Below are 19,077 nucleotides of genomic sequence, written 5' to 3'. Positions count from 1 at the left end.
AAATGTATTTTGATGATAGGGAAATGTTCCAAAAGAATGTAAAGAATAATTATTGTAGTGAATATTTAAGGAATGGAAATTTTAAGCAGATGGATGCCTACGAGGCGGAGTGCGTAAAATTGGAAGCAAGGAATAATGAGTACATAATGAAGAATAATTTTATTTGTAAAGAAGAAGATATAATGAAAGTTTTAAATTGCCCTGAAGAATATAAATCAATAGTCATTTCCATATTGCAGCAACACAAGGGACTTGTCAATAAAGAAAATAGAATTGCACAAAATTATATCCATAGTATAAAAGTTAAAGAAGAAAAAGATTTTAAAACAAAATCATACCCAATACCATATAAATACAGAGAAGAAGTAAACAAAACAATTAATAATATGTTAGAAGATGGAATCATTGAGAAGGCAGACACACGTTTTATTAACCCCATAGTAGTAGTACGAAAAAGATCAGGTGAAATCAGGTTATGTTTGGATGCAAGGAATATTAACAAGATTACTGAAAAGCAATTTGAAGCACCAATGAGTATAGATGGAATATTAGGAAGAATTACAGGAATGTCATTTTTCACTAAAATCGATTTACAGCATAGTTTTTGGTTAATACCTCTACCAAGAAAAAGTAGACAGTATACAGGATTTCAGATAGATAGAGTAGTATATCAATTCAAAGTAGTACCAGTTGGGCTTCAATCATCTTGCAGTGTTCTATGTAGATGTCTTCATGATATTTTGGATCAATATGAACATTTTGTAATTCACTACATTGATGATATATTAATTTTTTCTAAAACGGCTGAAGATCATGAGAAACACCTAAAAATTATAATGAATAGATTAGACAAAGTTGGACTAAAAATAAATCAAGAAAAATGTACATTTTTTCAAAAAGTAGTGATATATCTAGGTTATAAACTTAATACTAACAGCTTACTGATAAATCCATTTTATTCAATAGACTTGATTTGTTAAATAGATGGTAGATTTCATTGTTGTGATTAAATTTGACATCATACTTGTTGAATTTTGTACATATGGAAATTGTTTGGTACCCTAAAAATCATAATTTGGGGTTAGATACAGAATTGATTGTGTAAATGTCTTTATAAAAAGTGTAAAACTTACCAATTCATATGGATGAAACCATGTTGAATGGAAATAATTCCTATATTTTGTCTATAAATAAACAGAACACAATATAGATTATATTTTAATTAAGGTTATATTTTATTCTCTGATAAAATCCATTCTCCATTTGACATGACAGTTTGACCATAGAATAGACGAACTGTTCTCCGTTGTTCTCTGCTTTGACATAGACAGCGAACAGGGATGTATTTAACACATTTTAAATAAAAAAAAAAAAAAAATTGATTTATTAAATTTAATAAGGTATGAGAAAATTAATATTTAAAGAAATAATAAGTAAATTATTTATTTTAAATATTATTTTTGGGGTATTGTGACAATTAGGGTTTATAGAAAATAATTTATAAGTTATATACTACATAATATTAGATATTTGGTTGTTTTAAATAAGTTATATACTAGAGAATTTAATAAAAATATATTTATGTGAGGGCATTTTTAATAAATTAGCATATAATAATTGTAAAAAGTTGTATTTTAGTAGTTATGATTTTGTAGATATTTTTAAGTGAGCCATGTGACTAGGCAACACACTATACCCTCCATTCCTAAGTGTCATTTTAAGAATTTTACGAATATAAGTGGGGTTATATTGTTTGAAATGTGTATTTTATTAAATTAGAGTGTTAGTTACTAATTTAAATGTTTATTCTGATCTGAAAAGCCTAAATGTCAACAAAATTATCAATGGAACATTAACGAATTATCCAGAGTATAGAGTGTGACCATTGTTTACAGTCGAACATTCTCGAAATAATGATTATGGCGGTGGATCGAACAGATATTTTTTTCGAGAACATCTATATGGAAGTAATGGAACAAATTGGAACATGATCTCTTACCAGATGGTTCTGGAATAGAAAAAAGGATATAAATACCCGTGATTTGGATTCAAGATGGCAGTTTTTAGTCAGAAGTCAAGCAGTTTATCATGAAAGTTAGTAGATTAGTGAAGTCAATTATTCACAGTTTTAGTAAGTCAGTCAAGCAGTTTAATAAGAAATATGAAAGTTAGTTGGAGATAGTCCAATTGTTTAATATAGTGAGTTAAATGAAGATTAAATATTGTGCATATAATTTAATGCACATTTATAATTATACACAAATAATTATTGAAGATTAAAAAAAAGTATATTGGAAGAAATTAAATTATATTATGGTTGGAGATTAGTATAAATCAACTTATAATAATTGGATATTGGTATATTGAAAAGAAGAATAAATATAAATGCTGTTTGCTGGTTTGGTTGGTGGTGTATAAATGCTGGTGAAGAAAACTATATCTTAAATTGGTAGAAGCTGATAATTGGAAAAAGTAATTTCACAAAAAACAAGGATAACTGAAGTACGAAGACATTCAGTGGTGATTAGAATCTATATAGTGGAAAACAGTTCATTTAGGCATTCAGTGAAAGAAAGGTACAAAATTTTGTTAATATAATTTAGTTAGTGTCATAACAATTTCAATTTTGAAGATAGTTTTGTTTAAATTTTAGATTGTCTATAGAATTTAATTAGTTTTATAAGAATATCAATTTAAAGATAGTTTATTTTAAATTTACATTGGCTAGGTTAGATATATATATGTGTGTTTCATAATAGTTATAATAAAGATAATTTAAAAAAGTACTTACAAGCTAATTCTTTGAGAACCGCGATAAAAACCCTATATATTATTAAAATTACTCATTGCTCATCATTCAAACAAAAAACATATCATAACAATATATATATATATATATATATATATATATATATATATATATATATATATATAAATTTACAAATATAGTATAGTACTAACCAAAAGTCCCCTCCCCCTTCGTATCTTTTGAACGGTTAGGTATACTTAAAATAGTGCAATTTGAAAGAAGGAAATAAATGTAGATAATTCTTAACTAGTCCTAACAAGTGACGTAATATTCATAGATAATGCTACAGCGCCACTGTAACCGATAATTTTAAATGAGACTTTATGACAAGTGATATCTCCTGTGAAAGGTATTGAAAATACCTAATCAATAACACTCATTTTGTTTGGATTTAAGCTGATTTTGATGAATAAATTAAATAAATACTAAATTTGTAGTTTCGCATTTAATTAATAAAGATTTAAGAACCAGTTCTTATATTAATATGTGGTCCAAATGTGCTCCATCTACTTTGTAACAATAATGCTTCATATTGTTAACTTTTGTCGTACTCGTTCAAATGTGTCAGGAGAAATTGCCCTACATTCTTCAACAATTCGTTGTAAATGTCAATACTATCGGGTGCTGTAGCGTAAACCTTAGATTTCAAGAACACGCACAGAAAAAAAAATTAATGGTGTGAGTTCTGGTGAACGCGCTGGCCAATCTATCGAACCTCGTCGTCCAATGCATCTACCACGATATTCCTTATCTAGGTAACGTCTTACTGCACCATAATAGTGTGCAGGAATACCATTGTGTTGAAACGTTATTTCCAAGTTGCCGAATTCATCTGGATTATCTTTCAGAATTTTAAGAATTAACGACTCAATTGCGTTTTGTAACATCTTCAGTTACACTTCATCGGTTAAGTTAGCATTGAGAAAAACGGGTAGTACAGGGGCGCCGGCAGCGGGGTGCAAGGGGGTGCAATAGTACCCCCTGTCCGGAAAGAATGTACAGAGGTATACATGTATAGTTCTATATTTTATATTGGTTAATAGTATGTTAATAGTAGTCAAGTGCAGTGTTGTTTATTATTACATCTTGGCCATCCACTAGCTCGTTGTACATGTTTTTTTTGTCAAGTTCATTTTTAGACCAACTTTATTGCTAGCTGCATTTAGATCGCTTATAAATTCTTGTAGTTCTGCAGGATTATTAGATTGGTGGTAGACTTATAGGTCTGTTGTTTTTGATATCCCCTTTGCTACCTTTCTTATGAATGAGAATTAGGTTGCTGTATTAAGGTATGCATCTTGATCTCAGGCAGTTCGTAAATACGCCTGCTAAGATTTTCCAGGTTTTTTTGCCAGCGCATTTAAACTGTTATGCCATCTATTCCAGTTACTTTACCGCTTTTCATGTTTGTAATTGTCGATTCTACTTCTTCCGGAAGATCTTCTGGTACATCTTCTTGGTTACTGATTGCTTTTATAAGTGTTTCAGGGACTTTGTATAGTTCGCTGTAGAATTTAGTCACGAGTTGTATTATTTCATTTCTGTCTGTAATTCTGGTGTTGTCGTTTGTTAGGGCAACGATTAATGCTTTTCTTATTTTCTTATAGTTTTTTCTCTTTGCGATTTCATTTTCTAAAATTCTTTTCATGTATTTTTTATATTTTTTATATCTTCCTTAATACGTTTCCTTATTGTCTTACAAAGTTCTGTGTATGTTGCTACATACTTTCATTTCCCTTCTTTTCTTTGGCTCCATCAAGGATGATTTCCATTAATTGAAAGCTATTGATTTGGTCATGTAATCTTTCATCAATTGTCCTTTGATAGTGATCGAGTGTTCTTCTAAATAATGTATTTGCAATTCTCTTTATGTTAACTAAAGAAACTCTACAGTTATGTTACTGTAAAGTTCCTTCATTTCCTCGTCAGTGTGAATAATCGTTGGGGCGTATATTTGCATTATTTTTATATTGTATCTCTTTGATGCCACAGCTAGCGTAAGACTATCTGAACAAGAAACAAATAAATTCTGTATACAGCGAGGAGTACGGCAAGGAGACACAGTCTCTCCAAAGCTATTCACGATGCTTCTAGAACTTACTTGTAAGAAGGCACATCTAAACGAGCATGGTATCAACATAAATGGAGATAAGCTTAGTCATTGACAGATGACATCGTCCTTATAGCTGATCGTATGTTTGATGCAATAATAATGATATCACGCTTCCTTGGAGGTCGGACTAAAGATTAATATGAACAACACGCAAATAATGACTAATCTGATGCTAAATCGAAATATTGCTATTGATGGAAGGGATATTGTGCAGACTACATCGTATAAGTAACTAGGACATGAAATTCGGTTGGGCAGACATAACCAGACATGTGAGCTTCCACGTCGCATAGCATTAGCCTGGGCAGCGTTTGGTAAATTAAACTATGTATTTAAATCGGATCTACCCATATGCCTCAAAAGGAGACTTTGACCATTGTGTATTACCTGTACTCACGTATGGAGCGGAAACATTAACACCCACAAAAAAAGTTAGTTAATAAGATTCGCGTGACTCAGATGGCTATAGAGCGCCAGATATTGGGTGTTTCTCTGAGAGACCGAATCCTAAACGAAGAAATACGCCGTAGAACAAAAACCACAGACGCTTTTGAAAAAATAGCGTCGTTAAAATGGAATTGAACAAAACGTATTTTAGAGTGGAGACCAAGGCAAGAAGCAATACGGAGCAGAGGACCCCCACCAACTAGATGGACTGACAACCTGAAGCGTGTTAACAATAATTGGATGCAAGCCGCACAAGACAGAGACAGATGAAAAGAGCTGAGGGAGGCCCTATGTCCAGCAGTGGACGCATACAGGTTGATTATGATAAAGATAATGATCTCTTTTATAGTTGTAAGGTTAAGCTAGCTACTCTCTCCGAGATCCTAGTTATTTCTACTACTCTTCGTTTCCATTTCTTGGCTAGGAATCCAATACCGCCTGTTCTGTCCGTTGATGTTCCTCGGTAGTAGAATGTGTTTCCTGACGCTACTTCCTTCATCTTTCCGTCTTACTTCGCTGATTCCTATGACGTCCCATTTTATTTGTTCAGTCTCGTTTTCCAGTTCTACAAAAGTCTGGAAGTTGTTATTTTATTTGTGTAGCGGTTTGGACTCCGCAGATTCTTAGCAGCCTCTGCCCTCCTGGCTTGATCCCGAAAGCTACCCAATTCAGTGCCATTTGGGCCTACTGAGAATGAGGGTCATGATTTGAATGTATCTTTCATATTAGGGGTTGTGAGGCGTACCTTACCACGCTGCCTCAGTGCGCTGGTGTTTTCCAGTTTTAAGGCGCCGAAACCCGCCTTTCGCCCTTTTCGACGTAGGAGGTAGGATTCGTTGACAGAGCTGGCTGACGTTTTAGATCAACTGTGACCCATTCGTCACTATCAGTTAGGCATTTACTGGAGATTTTAATGTCTTGCTCTTACCAGCAAAAGAACAACCCCTCCTATACCTATAAAAACTTATAAAACTATAAAACTTTTGACGAATGCTCCACGCTATACAGTCTTCGCGGTAATTCACTGGCTTCCGATGAAATAACTTCTTTGCGTCACATTGAGTAGTAGGCATTTCACAGATATGTACATATTACAATGTACTTCTTCTCATTTCGCGTAAGATAACAGCAATTGACAATTTTCTTTTTAACGTACATAGTTTTTATACTAAAAAATGTCTGTGTCTGAAAGGAAAATAAAAATTTTGTTGAAAAGAAAAGATGTGTAATGAGTTTGGATAACAAAAAATTTAGTTGTTAGAATTTTTAGCTATAGGAGAATCATGTAGAAGTGCAGCAAATACGTTTAAAGTGAATAAATCTACTGCAAGGAATATTAAAGAATGAGAAAACCATTCGTTCCAGTGTTTTTTTATGGCACTAGTTCAAGCAACAAAGTAACTGGTTTTTCGCGATCTCAAACCATGGAAAAAGCGCTGGCCCTTTGGATCGAAGATCAAACAAAAAAGAGGATGCCAATTAGCACACGAATCAAAATAAGAAAAGGCTCTTCGTCTTTACGACAATCTAAAGGTTGACAACGAATCTAGTTTCCAAGCGAGTAAAGGATGGTTCGAAAGATTAAAAAAAAAAGAGTTTCTTTACATAACGTCAAAATCACAAGTCTCTCACTCAACACGATATTATCGTCTGCTCAAAAACTTCAAGATATGGTTTTTGACGTAGATTCTTCTATGGAAAGCAGTTTGATTTCAAGAATAGCTTAGAAGACTTATTGGCACCATACAAATAAAGGCAAAAGAAAATTAGGAAGAAAATGAAGCAGCCAACCATCTTATCATATTTTAAAAAATGAAGTTTTTAAAGCATTCTATACTCGTAATATGTACACATAGGTATACATTTATTAAATATGACTATCCAGCTGCTTGTTTTATTATTTCGTCGTATATCTACATATATACTTATATACTTATTCTAATTGGGATTATATTTCATATTTTTCTTTGTATCGTGGATCCCTCGCCAACCACAGTTTCACCAACCGTGCCTTTCTCCTCGGAACGCAACCCCCGCATTACTGTATATATATCATCATCATCATCATCATGTGCAGCTTTATCAACCGTTTCCATTTGCGGTGCAGCCTCCCTTATTTCAATGTTATTCTATGTTCTTATTATTATTCGACGATGTCTTAGTTATTCGTTGTTCTAATAATTTGCGCTCATTTGCGCCCATATTTTTCTATCTTGTGCTATTCGAGACCACGTTGTTCCTGTTAATTTTCTAATATCATAATCCCATCTGAGATTTGGGCGCCTCTTTGGTCTCTTAGCGTTCCTGGGGTACCACATAGTTGTTCTAGTGGTCCATCTGTTATCTGTTCTTCTTGCCATATGTCCTGCCCATTGCCATTTCAGGGATTTTATTCTTTGGATTACATCAGTCACCTGGGTTTGCCTCCGTATCCATTCAATTCTTTTACGATCCCTCTTTGTTATCCCTAGCATACATCTTTCCATTGCTCTTTGAGTTACTTGAAGTTTCGACGTTATTTCTCTCTTTAATATCCAAGTTTCACATCCATATGTCAAGACGGGTAGTATGCATTGATCAAATACTCTCTTCTTGAGGTATAGTGGCATTTTGGACTTGAAGACTATGGAATTTCGTCCGAATGCTGACCACGCTTGTTTTATTCGTCTGTTGATTTCTGGAAGTAGTGATCCCGATTTATGTATGAGCTGTCCCAGGTATATGTACTCATCTACTACTTCTAGCGAGGTTTCATTAATTTTTATTTCCACGTTGGCGATCAGATCATTGCACATTATTTTAGTCTTTGCTAGGTTCATTTTTAGGCCTACCTCATTGCTGGCTGTATTAAGTTCATTAATTTGTAGTTGTAATTCTTCAGGACTTCTAGCAATTAGAATGATGTCATCAGCGAATCTAAGATGGTTACTGTATATATATATATATATATATATATATATATATATATATATATATACATATATATATATATATATATATATATATATATATATGATATATAATAAAGTTAAACCTCTTTATTTATTTAAATAAATCCGTTTTATTCAACGTCAAACCGAGCAGTAGTCACTGCTTAAGTTCAGTTTCGCTTCCTTCTCTTCCTTCTATATTCTATTACACTACATATATAATGATCGTAATTGTCTATTAAGTTTCTAGTTGTTAGTCGGAAAATACCGTTGAGGGGAATTTTATACGGCACTCGGTGTCAGTTTTTTGAGTCTTGTGATAATAACATAAAGCTTAACTGCGACATATTCCGCCAGTTGAAAGTAGTAATTGAAACAATGAACTGAGATAATAAAGAATATATTCTTGTATTTCGAATAGCTCGATGTGAGAACGAGAAATTTAATTGGATGTTTGGGATATTTTAACACATTCAAAAACTGTTTGTAATAGGTCGTTATTAGTTCGACTAAATTGCTGTTTTCTTCCCCAACAGTTAGTATAGTAAATAGGAAAAATAAATAAATTAAAAGGAGAAATATGAGTATTTTCTATTGACGTTATTGATTTCGGAATCTATATCAATTCACCGTCTACTGATTATATCTCAGTTTAAAATAATTACCTGGGTGGAATTCGAATCTTAATCGAAGAAACGAAGCACTAAACCTACCAAAGTTGGTAAACAATATTCATGGTGGTTAAATAAGAATTGCATTCTGTTAATAAGAAAAATGCATTTTCAAAGTGCATAGAAAATGAAAAATTCGTAAGTAAAAAAATAACGACAGGAATGAGTTTAATTTTGTTACTCTTGGGTTTTCGAGGTCGCTGAACACGAATATGATAATGACGATGGTTCTCGAGCTACCGGGTGTCCATGGTGGAACATCTTCACCTGGAGTATGTTAATTTCATTCTAAATCAGTTGACAGTTATAACTAGACTTCGGCAAATATGCATATTGCATATTTTGCATATTGTGCATATTTTATGCAAATATTTCATATTTTGGCATATTTGTATAAAAGTTTGCATAAAGTGCATAAAATTTCAGATTTTTATATTGTATTTGAAAATTTTTAAACATACCAATTTATTTCTATTCTTGTATAAAATTTTGTAGTCATTTTAATCAAGAAATGATCTAAGTACGTAATCTCTACAGGTACAAAACATTTACAATTTCAAAGAAGATCAATTTAAGTAGCCCTCAACATTCTTAGAAAGTCTCGGTCACTGAGGCATTCAGTTATTGGATAATCGCTAAGGGTTCGCTCATTTGCATTTTATGATCTAATCCCCAAATCTATCTACAATTTATTGTATCTTAACAGCAGGTAAACGGCTAATAGTTTTGTTCCTAATTTAGGGATTTTCCAAAATCTCCCAGTTTATTGAATTAGGTACCTAAACATTTCTAATTTGATGCTCAGATTTGTAAATCATTTTTGTTTTGATATTCAAAGCGTAAACACTCGTGCGTAACAAAAAGGAAGATTGTGATTTTATAATGCCTAAAACAACCAGTGCTTCAACTTGGATTAAACCTTATAAAGAGCTATCTATGGATATGGGAAAAATCTACTGTTCAGTCTGTGGCAAAATTGTAAGTATCTAATATTTTCTATTAAATATCTAATATTTCATACATACAGGGTGTTTCCAAATGACACTTACAACGTTTGACTGTAGATACTTCTCGAAAAATTGAACAAATCGATATAGTTAATGAGGGGTCAAACTTATTTACTTTTCGAGATACAGGGTGTTAAAATTAAAAAAAATTAAATTCTTTTAGTTAATAACAACAATAACTTTAAAACCAATAAACGTATTTACTTGAAATTTAGTACTCGTAGGTTGTTTTTAAATGAAAAATAGCTTCCTTTAGTGAGAAAAAATTGTCCATGGTACAATACAATGGTGTGTATTTAGAAAAATTTTTCACCTTTACTTTTTTTTATGAAGTCAGCTATTCTAAAACAGAATTATTTTTATTGTAATTGAATTAACAAAAAAAAACTTTTGTTGAATTTTAAAATAAGTTATATGATGTACTAATGGTTAGTAACAAAAACTAATTTGTGGATTAATACTGCATTTAAAACACTTAGCGAGTGTTTTTTTTTTCCAAACCAGTTATTTGATTAACCAAAAACACCTTGTATATTTTTATATTTTAAAGGTTGGGTTAAAATAAAGGTTTTTATTTTTATTTATAGATAGCATGTGAGAAGAAATTTCAGATAGACCAACATGTGAGAACTGCTTCACACATTGCAAAAAAAGGAAAAATAGGAGGAAAACATCAAACTTCAATGGCTAAATGTTTCCAATCTACTTCAAAAAAATTAGATGAGCAAGAAACTTTTAATGAAGACTTGTGTCGCGCATTAGTGTCTGCAAACATACAGCTTTCAAAATTAGCAAATGTAAATTTTAGTTCGTTTCTAAAAAAATATTGCAAACTTAATGTTCCAAGTGATCGGTCTCTAAGAAGAAATAATGTGAACGGGCTATACTCGTCGGTGTTAATTAATATTAAGGAAGAAATTGCAGATAATTATTTTTACATATCTGTAGACGAAACCACTGATTCCTCAGGAAAGTATATTGCTCATTTATTGATTGGTGTTCTTAAAGAAGATACCTTACCAAAATCTCATCTTATTTCATGCCAGCAACTTGAGAAAACAAATGCTTTAACAATTTCGCGTTTTATACAAGAAACATTAGCAACTTTTTTTCTTCCGACAACTATTCCTTCTAATAAATTACTGCTTATTTTATCGGATGCTGCTCCTTATATGGTGAAAGCAGGACAAAATTTAAAAATATTTTTCCCAGATTTAATACATGTTACTTGTGTAGCGAATGGATTAAACAGAGTTGCAGAGGAAATACGAAAAAAGCTTCCTCTTGTAAATACCATGATATCCAGTGTCAAAAAAGTATTTCTTAAATCTCCTATAAGAATTCAACTTTATAAAGAAATGCTACCTAACATTCCTCTTCCACCACAACCTATTTTAACGCGATGGGGAACATGGTTAGAAGCAGCTAATTTTTATGCAGATCATTTTGTTAAAATAAAGAACATAATTGATACGTTAACAGATGAAAGTTCCCAATCTCTTTTGGATTCTAAACAAACTTTTCAGAGTAACTTGCTTCAACAAGAACTTTCATTTATAAAATCAAATTTTAGTTTTGTTCAAAAAACAATTACTCAGTTAGAATCACCAAAACTGTCATTGTTCGAAAGTACAGCATTAATAAAAGAATTTGCGTCATGTTGTCGGAACGTTAGAGGTAATATTGGAAAAGATATTTTAAAAAAATTTGAAGCTACTATGGAAAAAAATAAAGGTTACCATATTCTTTCTGAAGTAGTCAGTGTTCTAGCTGGAAATATTTCGGAAACAATTAATTTAGAACCAAATGTTTTGGTTAGTTTGAAAAATGCTCCCGTTACATCAGTTGATGTTGAACGAAGTTTTTCCATATATAAATATATGTACTCAGACAGAAGCCACAAGTTTTTGTTAGAAAATTTTGAACACCACTTGGTCATTTATTGTTACCATAATTCTAAATAAGTTTATTCATACTTAAAAATGATGTAGTTACTTAAAATAAATGTAAATCTTAATGAATAGTAGGAAATATTTAGTTATGTACACTTTTTTTTTTTAAATAAAATTGTTACTATTTTACGATTTTTTTATTTATTTGTATGCATATTTTGTAAAATATTTGCATCTTTTCGGGTAAACACGTGCATATTTATGCGCATATTTTCTACATTTTTATTTGCATATTTGCCGAAGTCTAGTTATAACTCATGGGTTTTCGAGGTCTCTAAATATAAATATGATAACTACAATGATCCTCCAGCTGCCTGGTACCCAGGGTGGACTCGTTCACAGGTACTCATTCTCGTTTTATGTTATTTTCATTCGAAATTATTAGAAAGTCATTACTTGTAGGTTTTTGAGATCGCTGAACACGAATATTATGACGTTCATAATCATCGATTTTTATGATATTTTTATTAGAAATCAGAAAAGTCATTACTCGAGGGTTTTTGGGGTTGCTAAACACGAATATTACGACAGCTTGATCTCCAAGTTATCTGGTGCCCAGCGTGGACCTCGTCTGCTTGAAATTTTTTGTTTATTTGCTATTTAAGTTTTTTATGAAAGTGTGGTATTAAATAAGAGTTAAGATATAATTTTTTGAATATAAATGCAAACATTTTTTTACTAAGTAAAAGAAGATGATCAATAAATAATAGTATCATTCAAATTTATTTCTTCCGCATCTTCTGTATCAGGTAATTGATTTTCTTCATTGTTCCATATTCGCGCAATTTTCATCCACCACAATTTTTACGTGCCAAATTGCAAACCAAGTCATTCCTTCTACATCCACATTTTCAAATATAAAATATACTTTCCCTTGTATAACCAATCGCATTAACCAATATTTTTCATTTTTTAGTATGTTACTAAAGTAGCACATTTTCAGAAGATAAGTTTAGCAGCGAGCGAACAAACTCTACTATTTAAAAATGGTGATAAAAAACAGTCAGAAAACTACAGAGGTATAAACTTGTTAAAAAATTCTACGCTAAAACTTACAACTAAAATTTTATAAGTACATATTAATAAATCAGAAGATAAGTTTAGCAGATGAACCACAGAGTTTTCGTAGTGGAGGATCGTGTACAGATGCAATATTCGTTATAAAGCAAATTACTGAGAAATCACTAGAGTATAATAGACCAGCATTTCTGTGTCTGATTGACCTAAAGAAAGCGTCTGACAGGGTAAGACTTAAAGATGTAATCCATCTTCTGTATAATAGAGAAGTTCCTCTAAATATTTAATATATCTAATAAAAGAATTTAATATGACAATCTCATATCAGAAAACTAAAACAATAGTACTCAGCAAAGAGCCAACCAGATGTAAAATAGAAATTGATGGCATCAGTATTGAACAAGTAATGGAAATAAAATACCTGGGAATTACACTTTACATTACACAAGTGAGAAATCAAGTACAAAAAGCAAACAGACTGCTAGGATGCCTTAATAACACTATATGATGAAACAGACACATTAACACTGAGATGAAGTCCCTACACAGCTACAACGCAAAGGCTACTGGAAACTACTACTACTATTGGAAGCTACTTTACAGATGTTATAGACTATGACGGCTATTTCTCGACGAGGATATGGACAATACTTTCCAGAAAATGTTATCGGGTGGGCAGTTTGGCAGAGTGATAATTAGATAATTACAGAGTAGAGAGGGGTTATAAATTCCAAATTAAATATTTCTAAATATTACTGTTATGTTGTATATTAGTTAGCCCTATCTAGTAAGACGAGCAAATTTTCTAGAAAATCCCATCTCCTTTGTCGATTTTTTGTGAATCAATTGTAACGGTCCATTAGAATAAACTCTGAGCACCATCTTCATAGTTTCAACGGTCTTTTGGACATACCCAAATGATCTATAAAGGGCAATCCTAACCTCTTCTTATAAACAAGACAGTTGTTTGTTTATTTTAACTCACCATGCACCATCCAGCTAGATAGCTCCAACTATTTTCTCTTCAATTCTCTTTAATTTGTTTTAATTCAACCACCTCAGTTTAAAATCTGTTTTAGATTACTTTATATATTTCCTTTGCGCTATGTAACTCCATTTTTAAATAAAAAGAAAATTGTAAGAGAACCGCTCGATTAAAAAAAAATCGACAAACAGACTCAGTTGCTGTGTACTATTAAGAAAGCATATATTAGTAGGAAAAATTTAAGACTGTGGTATAATTTCTAAGATTTTGTCGATATTTTCATAAAAACTAAATCCAAGCTATTAAAATTAATTATTTTTCTTTTTATTTTCAGATGGCAACGAAAGAAACGACTTCTTCATTGGTCGAGATGTCGGAAATATCCTCATCGCTCAACGATTAGACTACGAAGTTCAGCACGAATATTCATTAAACATCAGTGTAACAGATTCGGTGCACACTATCTACACTCGACTCAATATTACTATTCTTGATATCAACGACAACAGACCTACCTTTTCAGAAAACCTCTATAAAGTAGACATATCTGAAGCAGTGCCTTTGTATACTGAAGTTCTTAAGCTGCAGGCTACCGATAAAGATTCCAACGAGAGTTTAATATACAGTTTTCATTCTGCTGAGAATATGATATCGCTACGGACTTTCATGCTCAACCAAATGACAGGTGTGATTTCCCTAGCTGCCAGTTTGGACCGCGAGTCTCTTAACCAACATATTTTGACTGTGATGGTCAAAGATGGCGGAATACCAGCTAAGAAAAACTTTGCTAGAGTCCATATCATAGTTCACGATCATAACGATCACACGCCAACATTTGCAGACAAGATTTTAGTTGGAAAAGTGTTCGAATCTTCAGCTGTAGGCAGCGCTGTCCTTCGTGCTTATGCTGTTGATCATGACAGGGGCGAAAACGCTAGAATTTCATACTCTATTATCTCTGGTAATGTCGGCAACGTGTTTAGCATTGAACCCGAGATAGGTACCATCACCATAGCTCGAGATTTAGATCTAACAACTGTCAAAGAGTATACCCTACAAATTAAGGCTACCGATCATGGCCAACCACCTCTCTCATCTACGGTGCCGGCACATATTATGATAACAATGGCGGATAATGCACCACCCAAATTCGTAGCCAAAGAGCTAGCTGCAGAAATCTATGAAGACGTTCCGCTTGGAAATTACGTAGCACATTTGGACGTTAAGAGCACATCTTCCTTGCAGTTTGAAATATTATCAGGAAACATCGACAGTGCTTTCGTTATTAGTCCTAGTACTGGCGTTATCACCACCAACAAATATCTGGATTATGAGACTGTCAAATACTACAATTTATCTGTGATAGCAACCAACATGGTAAGTTACCCTCAATTTATGGAAAGCACTTTTAATATAAAAAATTGATATTCTTTTTATATTAACCACTTCGCAAATCATTATCAAAATACTTTTGAGGTATTTTATAAAGATTTTAGAGGTGCAAATCTAAACGTCAAATGTAACGCATTTTTAATTAAAATTGTCATTTACTCCCATTAAATATAGTAGTTAAAAAATTGAATGCACATGCCCTAAATTTGTACCGCTATTGTTTTGATGATTATATCACTAATCACTGTATTTTTCCATAGCCGTTGTTCCTCTGATATAGTTCATGTTAGTTTGAATGCCCCTATAGAATCAGATTCTTGGTTTGTTTAGCCTTGTAATTCTTTAACTCACATACATCTTCATTTCAGTATATTTCTTTCAGGGAGCACTGTTTCTCATAACAAGGCGAAAATATTCCATTTTCTTCTTTCTTTTTATTTTAACGGTTTAGAACCGGTTAAAGAAAACCTATTCATTATAGTTTAGCTCAGTATTCCTGACGTGTACGTCTTAACATCGTACGAAATAGATAAACTTGCAGACATTTTAGATCAGCGATACAACTACATGTGCCCAGCAAAATCTTACAGAAGAAAAATTGCTGTGTTGATCTGAATAATAAGTTATCTGACTAGAAATACTCTCCTATTTTCAAAAGTTTCTTTTTGTGGAAAAAATGACTAAACTTTTTGTTTTCAGGCATCCATTTCGGCCACTTGCAACATCATAATTCACATCTTAGACCGCAACGACAATGTACCCGAATTTCTACAGTCCCACTATTCGGGAATCATCAGTGAAGCTGCACCGATAAAATCCTTGATCCTAACCAACAAAAGTGATCCTCTGGTAATTAAAGCCTACGATGCAGACTCTGAAGGCAACTCTTTGCTTGAGTATACCATTATTGAAACTCTACCTAGAAAATATTTCGAGATAGATAGTAATACTGGTGCAATTAGGGTGATAAAACTATTGGACCATGAAACGTACGCTAGTTTTGCCTTTCATGTTCAAGTTTCTGATCTAGGAACACCGAAATTGTCTTCAGATAATACGGCAAGAGTCGATATAGTAGTACTGGATGTTAATGACTCTCCTCCAATATTCAAGAGCCCTATATATAACGTCACATTGCTGTTACCACTTTACAGAAGCGTTGTAGTCATTCAGGTAAATGCCACAGATCCAGATGGACCGGAGACAGGTACTTTAAGGTACGACATAATAGAAGGCAACAAGATGGGCATATTTGATATTGAATCAAAAACAGGATTGATTACTTTAGCAAAACCTGACAATCTAAAACCTTCATACAAGCTGCATGTGAGAGTTTCTGATGGAAAGTTCTCTAACGTCGCTAAAGTTTATATCAGAGTAGATGAATCCGACAATTCAGGGCTAATCTTCCAGAAAAGTTTTTACGAAGGTACTGTTATAGAAAATGCCACCAAAATCCATCCTGTATGCGTCGTCAACGTTCTAGGCAGTTCATTGAATGAGCACGTAGAGTTTAGAATTCTAAACCCTACAGATCTCTTCACCATTGGTCCTACATCAGGTGTCATCAGAACAACTGGTCTCGAATTTGACCGTGAGATTCAAGACAAATACGAGCTAATAGTCGAAGCCAGAAGCAACATGCCACCAAGAGAAAAACCACGCGTCGCTCATGTCATAGTAAATGTAACAGTTTTGGACATAAACGACAATTGCCCAATGTTCGTCAATCTTCCTTATTACGCAGTTGTTTCAATAGACGACGAAAAAGGTAGCACCATCACGAAAGTACATGCCGTGGATCTAGACGCAGCTGAAAACGGAGAAGTCAGATACGAGCTGATCAAAGGCCATGGCGAACTGTTCAAGGTACAAAGAGATTCCGGCAATATTGAAATCAAACAAAACTTGGAAGGACACAATAAGGAGTACGAGTTGTTGATAGCGGCATATGATAAAGGTAAGAACCATTTTCTTTAATATTATTTAAGATATAAGTACTTAGATGATAATTAACCTAAAAAATTTCTAAGGTCTTCGTACTTTTGGTATAGTAACTATTCCATAAGCGTGATGATTCCCCAGAAGTTGATAAAAAAACTCAATTAAGGTGATGTTTTTTTACCTTTAAAGATTTTAGTTCTATTTTTGTCTTGATGTAATGGGATGTGTAGGATTTTCATAACCCAATCATATATATGTTATCTTTGTATGATCTTTTGTATAAAAATCTTTAGATAATCGTCAACACTAGTTTACTTAAAGCCTCAGTGATTCAAATATATTGATATAAACGTTTTTATTACTTAATGAGCTTTTAGGTCGTACTGTATATACTTAATACGCAGCTTTTTAGCTTAATTTTTTGGTAACGTTCTTTATTCTTCTTACAACTGAACGATCAACTGATATTTGCTTTAATGGTCTTCTTAAACTTAAATCTCAGACCACATTGTCTCTAGTATGACCATGTAGAAACATTAGATAAAAGAATCTGTGCTAGTAGTCCTCGCATTCGACTATTAAGAAGACCTTCCAAAAAGTGGAGAGTTAACTAGCAATTTGCATGGCAGGAAAATATGTAATCATGATGACGGAACAGATGCTTCCATTGGTTTCAATCTTTAGCTGCCCTAAGCTCCTTGCTCTTCTCTTCTCCCTGGATCGTTTCCGAAGACAATCAGTTTTTTAAATATTTTTGTTTCTGCGGGCCACATGACCAAATAACTAAATAATTTATCATAAACAGATTGTAGACAGTTTTGGTTTAATATTAAGGTACATTTAAATCAAAGCGAACACACACGAACGAACGAAGGAACGTATTCTTAGGGGTTCGCTTGGTCATTTATTCTCTATAAAGTAGGACCATTTACATTGTAGCGAACGTTCGCATTCGTTGATGATCCGTCCGCAATGTCGGATACAGATGAAGATGTAATCATTGGCGCTGCTAGTCTTATAGTTATTGCAGGACTTTCCGAAGAAAAAAAAATAAGAAGGGAGTGTGGTGTTCAAATTTGTTATAAAAGAGGAAATGATGCCTTGTTAATTGATTTAACGACTGAGAATTTAGGTCAAGGTACAAATTTCAGTAGAATGTCTATGGATGATTTTGAACTGAAATTTAAAAGCAAACCACGTAGAATTATAAATTATGTTAGTCCCATACCTGACTTTTTTGAAGAGCCCTCTTTTGTCTCTCTCGTCTATATTATGTCAGAAGCGAATTAATTTTTTTTTACTTTAGTGACAACATTTATATCAGTAGAAATTTTATTCCAGGGATCAGTTTTTTACTTTATTTTATATAATTTCGGATTTCATAGACATTCCTCATTTCTATATAATTCGATTATTTGAAGCGCCTTCTCATTCGTCCATTGTAAATAAATTTGTATGAAAACAGTACTTCCCAAAGGAATTCGTTCGCTACGTTCTATCCACTATTCATGCTGAACAAAAATTTTCTTTGATAATTTGCTGTTTTACCGACATCGCATCGGTTGAAACATGTCCGAACTCGAACGACTACGTTCGGTCGTGTTTTATTCTCTGTTTAAATACAATAATTTTAACGAACGAATTCATTCGTTCGTTTGTATTCGCTATAATTTAAATGCACCTTTAGGATGGTAAAATAGAAGCGTTTCTGCGATGAGCAGAAGTCCAGAGTGTTTAAAACATTCTTTCCCAACACCACATCTCAAATTCATCGATCTTTTGGTGCTCATGTAACTAATGGGTATAAGTT

General features: G+C 32.8%; 1 protein-coding gene across 1 annotated transcript in view; it reads left to right on the top strand.

Annotated features, from left to right (window-relative positions):
• The window catches only part of LOC140442373 (fat-like cadherin-related tumor suppressor homolog), a 965,522-nt gene that overhangs the window by 865,120 nt on the left and 81,325 nt on the right, over window positions 1-19,077 (top strand). Inside the window, exons 9-10 of the mRNA XM_072533469.1 lie at window positions 14,266-15,308; window positions 16,023-17,283. Coding sequence (XP_072389570.1) covers window positions 14,266-15,308; window positions 16,023-17,283 — 2,304 coding nt within the window. The remainder of the gene's footprint in view (window positions 1-14,265; window positions 15,309-16,022; window positions 17,284-19,077) is intronic.

This window comes from Diabrotica undecimpunctata, chromosome 1, assembly GCF_040954645.1.
Source record: "Diabrotica undecimpunctata isolate CICGRU chromosome 1, icDiaUnde3, whole genome shotgun sequence".
Classification (NCBI taxonomy): Eukaryota; Metazoa; Arthropoda; class Insecta; order Coleoptera; family Chrysomelidae; genus Diabrotica; species Diabrotica undecimpunctata.
Note: the sequence above shows the minus strand (reverse complement) of the source record. Positions and strands in the feature narration are given on the sequence as shown.